Raw genomic sequence first — 12,379 nt, forward strand, 5'->3', positions numbered from 1 at the left:
AAGCTGCTTTCCTATTACACCTATGTGTATGGCTCTCAAGCAGCGTTCCTAACAAGCAAGGTGGACCAAACTTTTTCAGCTACCATGGCTTCTGTTTCCACCTGGATGGATGAAATCTTGAAGAGCATATGTAGTCCAGTCTCCCCTTCCCCTGCCTCACCATGAGACTGGAGTCCCTAGACAAAGTCAATCCTCCCCAAATTTCCATCTCAGCGAATGGTCACTTCATTCTTCTAGTTTCTCAGGCCAAACACCTTGAAGGTATCCTTGACTCCTTTCTTTCTCACACACCATATCCAATCCTTCAGCACATCCTGTTGGCTCTACTTTGAAAATGGCTTCAGAACCCAACCACGTCTTACCTCCTGTACTGTAATAATCTCCTCCCTGGAGAACGCAGCTGAGCAAATGAATGGGAGCTGAAATCCAGCCCTGCTCTGCTTGCTGAGCTGTGTGCTTTGCTCCAAGGCTGCATCCCTTTGGAAGAAAGGGCACCCTTTTCCATTAGCACCAAGATGCCCTGTAGACAGGCAACTGCCTAGTAGGTGAGCTCATGTCACTCCTCTGCTCAAAACCCTCTCAGAAGAAAAACCAAAATCCCACAATGGTGGTTCTATGTGACCTGGCCCTGCTACTTCTGTGATGCCATCTCCTTTCACTTCAGCCCCACTGGCCTTCTTGGTCAATCTCAAATATGTCAAGCAAGGTCTTGCCTTGGAGCCTTTGTACTTCTTGTTCCCTTTCCCTAAAATGGCTCATTCTCCCACATCCTTTGAGTCTCTTCACAGGGAGCCGTTCCCTAGTATCTTAGCACTCCATCTCTGGTGCACCCCATCTTCCTTACCATCCATAGCCGTATCCTCATCTGTTGTGGGTTGAATTGTGTTCCCCAAAAGATATGTTCAAGTTCTAACTCCCAGTTTCTGTAAATGTCAATTTATTTGGAAATAGAGTCTTTGTAGATATAATCAATTTAAAATGAGGTCATACTGGATTAGAGTGGGTCCTAATCCAGTAACTGATGTCCTCATAAGGATAGGGAAATTTGGCTGCCGAGACACACAGAGGAGAATGCCTTAAGGAAGGAGGCAGAGACTGGAGTGATGAGTCCACAAGGCAAGGAACACCAAGGATTGGGGCAAGCACCAGAAGCAGATAAGTGTGGAACAGATTCAACCTTGCTGACACCTTGATCTCAGACTTCCAACTTCCAAAACTGTGAGACAATGAATTTCTGTTGTGGTAAGCCGTCCAGTTTGTGGTACTTTGTTACAGCAACCCTAGGAAATTAATATGCCATCTGACATACGATATGTTATTCGTTAATTTGTTTGGGGTCTGCCTCTGCCATTAGGAGGGAAAGGACTCTGCATTGTTCACTGACATAGAATAAATTTTTGATGAAGGACAGCCATTTTGTAAGAGAGACACTGCAGCTTTTAACTGCCTGTAGAAACTCTCACATAAACACTGAGGTGAGGGAAGAAAGTGGCCACATTCAATTATTTGTAATAACAAACAATCATACTTTGTACGCGTGTAAGACTTTTCATCTTCAAAACACTCTCAAAACATTAATTAATCCTTACAACAGCATCAATGAAATGGAAACTGGAGGGGGAGTTTGAAGTATGCAAAACTTAATTACCAATATTAAAATTTGGCACACAACTAACACTCCTCCTGCTGGGGCAGTAAACACATTCCATGCCGTCTCTCTCCCTTTGGAAAAACGAGTGGGGACCTTGGTTCTGTTATATGTCAGGAAGGAGGGAAAGCTATCCCTGAAGAACCCCGAGGGGTGTGGAGGGGTATTTATGCATCATTAGCTCACCTTAGAGTTCCCTTTGGATCCTGGGATCTAGGATTCTGAGACCCCAGCTAAGGGGAGTCATGGACACAGGGTGGGTTGGTTTTGAACAAAGATGTGGGGAATTCTGTCAGGTCACAAGATAAAGCTCAGCCAACAATCCCAAAGGACCTTATCAGCATCATCTGGGGGGTGAAGGAAAGTTTGGCTTTGTACAAAGGCAGCCAGTGGGCCCAAAGGGACCAGACACCGTGGAGCAGCTTCTATAACCCTGAACCTTTGGATTTTCTAGGCTGGAGGGGAGGAGACCAGGCACTCATGCATATAGAGGGGGAGGAGCTGCCTGTCCCCTCCGGAGCAGAGAGAGCCCTTCAGCCAGGGGCCATCCGTCCTCTGCATCCCACAGGGCATGCAACCTGTTGGCAGGGCTGTCCTAGTGATCTCAGCCAAGGACTCCTGCCTCCTCGAGGGACGGAGAGCATAATTCCCCATTTCTTAATGTAGTGACTTATGTAGTGACTTCCTTCCAAAGAGTACAGTGTGGAAAGGGGGAAATTGAAGGGTAGCTTTACAGAGGAGAACCTGACAAACATCACTTCCACCAGTTGATCAAGGTCAACATCAACAGTCATAAATCTTGTTGACAGTATATACCCTTGACATAATATGATAAAAACAGCACATTACTTCTGTGATCTTCCTCCACAAAGCCCATAACCATAGTCTAATCATGAGAAAAAACAGCAAATTCCAATAGAGGGGCATCCTACAAGCTACCTGACCATAAACACGAGAACTCTGAGAAACTGTCACAGCCAAGAGCAGCCTAAGGAGACATGACAACTAAAGGTAATGTGGTCTCCTGGATGGGATCCTGGAACAGAAAAAGGACATTAGGTGAAAGCTAAGGCAATCTGAATAAAGTATGGATGTTAGTTAACAATAAAGTATCAATATTGGCTCAGTAATAGTTGTAAATGCACCATATTAATGTTTAAGGTGTTAATAACAGGGGAAGTTGTGTGCTAGGGTGGGGGGTGGGGGAGGTGGGAACCCTCCAGACTATTTGCTCAATTTCTCTATAAATCTAAAACTGTTCTAAAAAGTAAAGTTTATTAATTAAACATAAATGAATAAATGAAGGGCAGAATGGAGAAGGTGTGGAGAATGCCCCCTGAGGACTCCACGCAGACTTCACAAGGTCTGCTTGACACCCTCGGTCATGCAGGGAAAGGCTTTTAGCCTGGAACATCTCCATGATCTTAAGCACTGAGCCAGGGTGAACAATTTCTTTGGAAGCCCTTGGGGCTCCCCTCCTTTTCCAGAAACTCTCATAGAGCAAGGAGTCAGCATTATTTGAAGAGACAGGCCACTGTTGAGAGTTTAGACAACTCTTCTGGCATCAACGAATCTCCAATGTTGCTCAGAGCTCCAGTAGAGAAAGGGGTTAACAGCAGGGAGCCCTGTGCCGGACTGCTGGGGCTCCAGTCCCTACTCCTCCACCCATAGCTGTGGGACCATGGGTGAATTGCTTAACCTTACTGTGACTCAGTTTCCTTATCTGCAAAATGGGGATAACAGCATCTCTCTCTTTAGGGCCATTGTAAGAATTGAATAAGCTGGTCTATGTAAGGCAGTTAAACCAGAGCCTGGCTTGCAGTAAGCATTTACTAAATGTTTGTTGTTATTTTTTCTTCAAGCCTACATTCCTCCTCTGGAATACTCTGAGCACTTCAGAAAGTATAAAATCTCTCTGATGCTAAGGTCTGGTTTAAAAACCTGCTACAGACAGTGGTAATCAAGCATCTACCTGGCAAGTTTCTGTTTTCTTCTTCCTAGCGCACGGCCCCGACCCTAGAAATCTAATTGAATAAAGCTTTTGAAAGAGCGATCTGGAGGTATCTGTCAAAATGTAAAATCTTTTTGAACCAGCAGTTCCTTTTAAATGTGCAAAAATTCTAGCATAAGGGCATAAGATATACGCAGACAACTGTTGTGATAGCAAGAGTTTGGGAGCAATCTTGATGCCCAACAACAGGGGAAGAGGTAAAGCAATTAGTACAACCATACCATTTAATGCAGTGCAGTCACTGAAAAGATTGAAGGAGATCTAAGTGTGCTGATGTGGAAGGATGCACATTAAGTGAAAAATGATATGATATGTGTGATGATATGTATTGTATGATGTTTTTTTGACCAGGTCAAGATAAAATATATGGTGTATATTATAAGTATAGAGAAACATCTAGAATGATGGACACGAACCAGTTGACAGTAACAGCAAGGCATGGATTGGGAGAAGTGCAAGACATTTTAACTTTTTGTTTGATATTGTTTACATTTTTAATAATGAGCAGTATCACTTTGCGTGTGTATTTAAGATTTCTTGATCACGTATTTCACGCCAAGCACTTTTTAAATTATTTGACTTGTATGAACGTATTTAAATTTCATAACTTAAAGCATTATTTTCTCTCTTTTACAGCTGAGAAAAACTAGGCCACTAATTTAATTGTTCCCTTGGGTGAGACAGAAGTGGGACTCAAACACAGGCAGTCTGACCACTGACACCTGCTTTGAGCTGCTCCCCTAGGCTCCCTTTCTGAACATAGACCATTTGATCTTTCCATCCATTTCCTGCCTCTGCTCAGTAGCCATTACTTCCTGTGTCAGATCCTTTCTTCGGATCCCACTTACCTTGGTCCCTGACATTCTTCGTGACCACCCTACAGACCATTTATTTTTTATTTTATTTTTTGTGTGAGGAAGATCAGCCCTGAGCTAACATCTGTTGCCAATCCTCCTCTTCTTTTTTTCTGAGGAAGATTGGCCCTGGGCTAACATCTGTGCCCATCTTCCTCTACTTTATATGGGACGCCGCCACAGCATGGCTTGACAAGCCGTGCAACAGTGCGCGCCCCGGATCTGAACCTGCGAACCCCGGGCCGCCACAGCAGAGCGCGTGCACTTAGCTGCTGCGCCACCAGGCCGGCCCCGCCGGTAGACCATTTAAGACACTGAGACGGCAGTGACAGGACTGGGAAGGAGCTTTCGATAGTGGTTCTTGGCTGGCAGGTGACTCGGATCACACACAGAATCTTGAGACTGAGATATTGCTAACACTGCACAGGGGTGGTGGTGAGGGAAGAACTTCTTTTTAAAATCTCCCAACCACTCCTCAAGCCTGACTCCTGTAATTTACAGAAATGAAGGCACCTGACGGTGATTTGCTTCAGGTTGAGCATACACCCTTTCCACTTTGTGTTTGTAAACCCCACGTAGTTCTCTATTTTTTAAGCCAGCACTGAAGCATGCTCTTTCATGCCCAAGGAAGCAACACCAGCAGCCTGGGCCTTCCCTGGACCATCATGCCCTCAGGAGCCAGGGTACGTTGGAAGCACTGCGGAGAGAAGGCACAGACTTCAGCTTGAAGACCGGCAAGGCTGGGAGGGGCTTCTGGTGAAGGTATTTTCCTGTGTGTTGCAGTGGGCTTCATTCGTCTTCCCAGCCCTCCATCTCAGAGAAAAACGAAACCAATGTGATAAGGTGTAGGTACTTGCCAAACTGTTTATTTGCCATTCACTAGTTATAATATTGGATTTACAGAAGAAACTGTGGTACAAAGACAGTAAGGCTCCACTGGTTCCTGGGCAGCAGCAGTCCAGCTGCCCTGCACAGGCTGGGCATGATGAATGCTCCCGGCAGAGCGGGGCGGCCACTCTGACTACGGGCATTGGACCACGCACGATGGAGTGCCAGGTCTCCTGCACTATCTAGAAACACCTTGCAGAGGGGCTTCTGGGGTGTTTTCTCATATCGTGTCTGGTTTGAAACCGAAGATTGACAGCTCCCTTTCAGGAAGTGTTCAATATGTCAGTACCAGGGAGAAAGAAACACAAATTCCCAGGATGCTTTGTGAACAGATCCAGTAACTGCTACACAGAGACACTTGGTGGGGCCTGTTCAAGAAGGACTGTATTTCCCATCGTTATGTTTTCAATAGATGTGTTATACTGTCATTTCAATTTGGAAGTTTATTTTTTACCATTGATTTTTATACATCCAGAATAGCACAAATAATAACAGTTTTTTTTGCACATTCATTTCCCCAGAACAAAAAGTGAACTTTAAAAAAATTGGAACCATGCTATGAGCTCTTTACAAAAGTGAATAAAAAGTAGCTCGTTTTTAAGTCTAAAATAAACAAAGTAGAAAGAAGCATTTTTTTTTGTCTACAGTATTTAGCAAACATAAGAAAAAGTCTTTAGAAACACACAAAAAATTGAAAAAAGTTATTACAAGTATTAACAATATTTTATAATGAAGCTTAAAATCTATTTACATACATAAATACAATTAACTTCGTTGATGCAACTCTTCTGGAAGGAAAAAAAATGCCAAATGATCAGCTTCATCAATACTGATCTGGCTAAAGGGAGGAGAAAAACTCCAAACAGACAGACAAACAAACAAAAATCCCCAAATCATTGTATACTGCAGGTAAACAAAAAGGCATTTTGTTCAGATGTAAAAAATGTTTTCTGAGATTATTGTTAAACCGATTTTTCATGTATAAAAGATCCCAAACATGTCATTCCCCCAGAAAAACAAAAACCACCAGGACGGAATGTCCCAAGGAAACAGGTATTTCAAGACAGAAATCTGCAATCCTAAATTGCAGGACATTTGAGTGAAACCATTCATTTCCTTTCTAATCAGAGCATTTCTGTTTATCTGCACAGAAACCTTAGGCAGCAGAAAGGCTGTCTATTAACTCAGTGATTGTAATTTGCCCAGGAAGGCTTCTGTTGCGGCACTTGGACAGCAAGCAGATCCAAAATGGTTGGCAATGTCTCTGTTCTGCTGGAAGAAACCCATAAGCAGGAGAAAGGCTGACTCACCACGTTCCTTTATGTAAAGGGAGGGGAACTGCCGCTCCGTGTGTTCATGACAGTTGGTGTTGGGGGTGGGGGGTATGCTATCTCCTTACAGAAAGCGAGAGAAAGGAGGAGGGAGAGGAAGCGAGAAAGAGGGAGATATTGGGGAGGTGGAGAGAGAGAGAAATATAAGCATTTTCAGATAGTCAGAAAAACAAAAAGAACTGAAACGTGTCCATGTTGAAATTATAAATAAGGGCAGGAATAAGCAGAAGAAATGGCTTATTTAACCTTTCTTCTCTTGGACCAATGCTCCCAGATACATCCAGTTATTACATTATTGGCTTAAGGGTCTCCCTGATATAAAGACCACCTTAATTTTCCTGAAGGCAATGAATGCAATTCCTCAGGGGAAAAAAAATGCGTTGTGCGAGACCTATCTCCAAAGCAACTAAGATTTCATATTTTTCTTCTGGAACGATTAAATACTATAAATGCTGGTAAGGGTCTGTGAAACTCTGAATGGCCAATCCAGTGGGTCTACAACAAGGTGACAAGCCCTCCTCATCCTTGGCTTTGAGAGTGAAGATTCAGTGTGAGACAATATTGGATTCCCCTTGTAGGGCATTAGGCTGGTTTTGAGTTGGAATATCTTCAGATACCAGAATTGAACTGAAAAATGTAAATTTTTTTCCTTCATTTTTTCCCAACATTTTGTCAGGTCAGATATGGCAACATGTGCTGAAAAGAACATTTAAGTCCACTTTGGGGTAAATGAGCTAAATGGTCCTTATCAGAAATAAAATTTTTAAATTTACTGAGAGTAATTTTAAATTGGAGGGCAATTTTGCTGCAAAAATGTAATAGAGACTAAACATGAAACGGAATTGTGGAGGGAGAATGTTGTCGAAAATGAAAATGAATAGATTCTGAGTTTCTCCAAGATCTGCTTTAGCTCTTTTCTAGATAAAAATGACCTGACTGACAACAAACTGTTTTATTCTTTAACTCTTACCAAAGTGCTACTGCATCTGTGTAAAACAAATAATCAATATATATATATATAAGAAAACTCAAAAACAAGTTGTTTTAAATAAGTCCAGCTGTTTTGCTGCCTGCAGCCAAAGATCTAATTTGAATCCTTAAATTTATAAAATAAAAATCAAACACTGTTCTGAAGTCCTGCTTTCAAATACTCTTCAGAGTTGACCTGAAATTGTTTCAACAAATTTAAGAGGTACATTAAATAACAAGCAGATCATTTTGAGCACACACATGTCAAAATCAGCAGTTAGTATTTATGAGTTATACTACAACTGCATTCTGACCAAATCCTCCAATAAAAATAGTGCCATAAAATTTACAGTGACATTGGATACACTTAAACTGTAGCCATGGGCAGCAGTGACATGAATCTTTCCTGTCATGCTGATGCACAGGGAAAAGTGCACACATGCCACAAGGCAGGGTCTCAGCCTGGTGAGAGCAATGCAAAGATGGGTGGTGAATGAGCAGCAGGGCATGGGGTCCTGCACAGATGGGATGCTCTCCTACGTGACTCCACTGAGCACACAGGGAAATTGGCTTTTCAGGCCTGGGCCCACCCTATGAAAATTCAGCTGGAGACCTTCCGCCGTCAAAGGCACCTGGTCTAGTCCCTTTCAGTCTCAGCCTTGGGGGACAGCTACAAGTTTTGTTCTGCATCAACGAACAGGTACTGTATCAAAGAGGAACATTTTCTTGGAACTAACAAATCTAAACTCTGTGTTCAGATGATCTCCTTCCTACCCCAGAATCCAGCCGGTAAGGAACCCCTACATTCATCCCTCTGGTTCCCATGTGGATACTGCTCCTCCACACAGCTTACTTTGGATTCGTTTTGTTACAAAGTATGTTTGAAATTATCAAGAGGCCATGGAGTGAGCAAACCCTTAGGCAGAATATAAATCTTCTCCAGAGGTGCAATTATTGGCATCTACCTTAACCCTCTGGAACCAGATTTGACCTTCTCTGTTTGAAAGGAGGGAGTCAGATATGAGACCCTTTGTTGAGCTTGGCAGAAAATTCCATACTTCAGATCCTTGGAGTGACCCTCAGTATCTAAAAAGCCTTTTAAAAACATTGCTGCATTAGCTACCAACTCGTTTGATTAACATGAAAGGGAGTTTAATGTAAACAATATTTAGATAACCAAGTGATCACATTACCCATCCTTTTTTTCCAGCCTTCTTCAATGTGATACATTTAACTTTGGCTACTATGAAAAACAAAAAATGTAGTACTTGATATTTTTCTTCTTAATATAAGTACATTTAAATAATAAAAAAAGTATCAACACATAAGTAAGTGTCTAAACATCAAGATACATAAATATCTAGGGATTCCTTGTGGGAATACAGTAGTTGAAAATGACCCAAAGCCGTAGCTGTTTCTCAAAAAAACAACTACACAAAAGTCCAAAAGAAAAGTTAAATAAAACTTAACAGGAAAAGGAATCATATTTCTTTCAATTGTCAAAGCAAGAAAGAAGCAAGCTCAAATTCATACATATAAAAATAAAAACCACCCCAAATGCAAATACGCATTTTGCAATTTATAAGGTGCTGGAAAAGAAAATTAAAAATATGAATCAGATGCCAAACAGGATGAGTTGCATTCCCCCCTCCCCCCCAACCCAAATTCCACACTCTTTGGAATAAACAACTTGGTTAAAAAGTGAAGTCAAGGGTATAAAATCTTTCTTTTATTCACAGCATTGCTAAATCAGAAGCATTCACAGTTTCCCTCTGGGAATCTTCCTGTTTGCCTTACAACGTGTCCACGTGGTGGTGGAGCGGACAGCCTCAAGTTGTGTCAGGTTTGAAAACTCGGAGACGGGCCAACAGCGACGGCAAACTGCACGGACTTCAGAAGCCAGGCGGCCTGGGGGCCCCGGCCCGGAGCGAGATCCCCGATCACAGGGGGATGACACGGGGGTCACAGGGGCGCGCTGCCCCTAGACGGTGGCGGGGCCCACGCGGGTTTCAGAACAGAAGGCTGGGCCTGGAGGAGGCTCTTCCCGGGGCGACGTCCGGCGGCGCGGCCTGGAGGCCTGGAGGCCCGAGGCCCGAGGCCGAGGCCCGGCCGGCGCGGGCCGCTCAGTAGGGCCGCCACACGGCCTCCTCGAGGCGCGCGGCGGGCGCCATGTTGGTGGGGGAGTTGCTGTGGCTGCCCTCGGCCTCCACCACGTCGCTCTGGTTCGGGAGGCTGGGGTTGAGCAGCGCCGAGCCGGTGGAGGCGTTGGTGCAGGGCGGCAGGATGCGCGGCGGCGAGCGCTCGCCGCCCACCATGGAGAACTGGTAGGAGCCGGCCGAGGCGCCGTAGTACAGGTGGTAGGACGGCGAGCTGGCCTGGAACGGGCCGCCCTGCGCCTGCGACGAGCCCGGGTAGGGCGGCGGCAGGTACGTGTGGTAGCGCGTGGCCGAGCTCATGGCTGACATGCCGATGCCGATGCCCGACGTGACGGGCGTCGGGGAGTAGGTGAAGGCGCCGGGGTAGTGCATGCGAGGGTCTGAGATAGAGGGCAGCGCGGGGAACTGACGCGGGTCTCCGAAGGCCGTGAGGTCAGGCGCCGCTGTGGGGCGGGCGGGAAAATACCGTGAGACGGGAGTTCAGGGAGGCCACGCCCCTTCCGCCGCTGCCCGCCCACAGGAGGATTACCCAGAATGCTGCTGGCCAGGGAGGAGATAGGGACTTCCCAGAATGCTGCTGCCCAGGGAGAGGGGTACTACCCAGAATGCTGTTGCCCAGGGAGAGGGGGACTACTCAGAATGCTGCTGCCCAGGGAGGAGATAGGGACTTCCTAGAATGCTGCTGCCCAGGGAGAGGGGGTCTACCCAGAATGCTGCTGCCCAGGGAGAGGGGGACTACCCAGAATGCTGCTGCCCAGGGAGAGGGGGACTACCCAGAATGCTGCTGCCCAGGGAGAGGGGGACTACTCAGAATGCTGCTGCCCAGGGAGAGGGGGTCTACCCAGAATGCTGCTGCCCAGGGAGAGGGGGACTACTCAGAATGCTGCTGCCCAGGGAGAGGGGGACTACTCAGAATGCTGCTGCCCAGGGAGGAGATAGGGACTTCCTAGAATGCTGCTGCCCAGGGAGAGGGGGTCTACCCAGAATGCTGCTGCCCAGGGAGAGGGGGACTACCCAGAATGCTGCTGCCCAGGGAGAGGGGGACTACCCAGAATGCTGCTGCCCAGGGAGAGGGGGACTACTCAGAATGCTGCTGCCCAGGGAGAGGGGGTCTACCCAGAATGCTGCTGCCCAGGGAGAGGGGGACTACTCAGAATGCTGCTGCCCAGGGAGGAGATAGGGACTTCCTAGAATGCTGCTGCCCAGGGAGAGGGGGTCTACCCAGAATGCTGCTGCCCAGGGAGAGGGGGTCTACCCAGAATGCTGCTGCCCAGGGAGAGGGGGTCTACCCAGAATGGTGCTGCCCAGGGAGGAGATAGGGACTTCCCAGAATGCTGCTGCTGCTCGGGGAAATGGTATGATAATCTATAGTAATAGAAGATAGTAATATATGATATCATGTAATGTAATGTGGTATGTGATGTAGTATTGTTATAATATAATATATAATAATACAATATATAATACAGATAGTCTAGACGTAATATGTATAGTACAGATATAACATTGATATAGTTCTGGGGTTGGCAAACCCACCTGCCAAATCCAGCTGCCACCAACGTTTGTATGGCTCACAAGCTAAGAATGAGGTTTACTTTTCTAAATGGTTGAGAAAAAATCAAAAGAATAATAATTTTCCTGACGTGAAAATTGTATGAAGTTCAGATTTCAGCGTCCATATGTAAACTTTTATTGGAATAAACCTCCCTCATTCTTTTATGTATTATCTACAGCTGCTTCTGAGCTACCACTGCAGAGTTGAGTGGTTGTGACACAGACCATAGGGTCCAGAAAGCCTAAAATATTTAGTATCTGGCTTTTTAAGGAAAACAGTTTGCCAGCCCTCTATAGAACCAATATATTAATACACCAATGTTAATATAAATTTAATCTGTGCTATTAATATAACAATATATAACTTATAACACAATATAACACTATATAATAATTACTAGTGTAATGGATGCACTCCTAGATTAATATTAATAATTACTAGTGTAATGGATGCATTAATAGATTAATATTAATAGAATATATCATATGTAATATGATATTTTGTCATAAAAATATTAATATATAACATTTTAATACATTATACATAGTATTTAGGTTGAATCATAGGAAATTGCCATTTCTGTAAGCCTCGAACAATTAAAAATTGGCAATTTCCTATGATTCAACCTGATGCATGCCATAGTAAATGACTGTGAGTGAATGTCAGTGGATTTCAACACCACTCTCTCTCCCCCACATCCACCTTCAGACTAGTTCCACATTTTTAGAAACAATACAGCCTCGATTTCACCCAATATTCTCTACTATGTGCTTCCCCGTTTTGCTAACATGAATAGCTTCAGGACCTGGTTTTATCTACTCCATTTTTTGCGCATGTTGAAATTTTACCAGGAATGGCAAAGCTTTGTCTATAAAGCTCATTTTGTTAGGATTATGCATCTACAGTTTCACAAGCTGGTTTTGGCTGTCCTTCATTGCATCCTTCTGCATTTTTCTTAACCACAGGC

General features: G+C 44.6%; 1 protein-coding gene across 1 annotated transcript in view; it reads right to left on the minus strand.

Annotated features, from left to right (window-relative positions):
- Positions 1–9,377: 9,377 nt before the first annotated feature.
- Positions 9,378–12,379, minus strand: part of RUNX1 (RUNX family transcription factor 1) — a 90,960-nt gene continuing 87,958 nt past the window's right edge. The window contains exon 6 of the mRNA XM_058523059.1: positions 9,378–10,300. Coding sequence (XP_058379042.1) covers positions 9,825–10,300 — 476 coding nt within the window. The 3' untranslated portion in view covers positions 9,378–9,824. The remainder of the gene's footprint in view (positions 10,301–12,379) is intronic.

This window comes from Diceros bicornis, chromosome 27 (assembly GCF_020826845.1).
Source record: "Diceros bicornis minor isolate mBicDic1 chromosome 27, mDicBic1.mat.cur, whole genome shotgun sequence".
In the NCBI taxonomy this organism is placed as follows: Eukaryota; Metazoa; Chordata; class Mammalia; order Perissodactyla; family Rhinocerotidae; genus Diceros; species Diceros bicornis.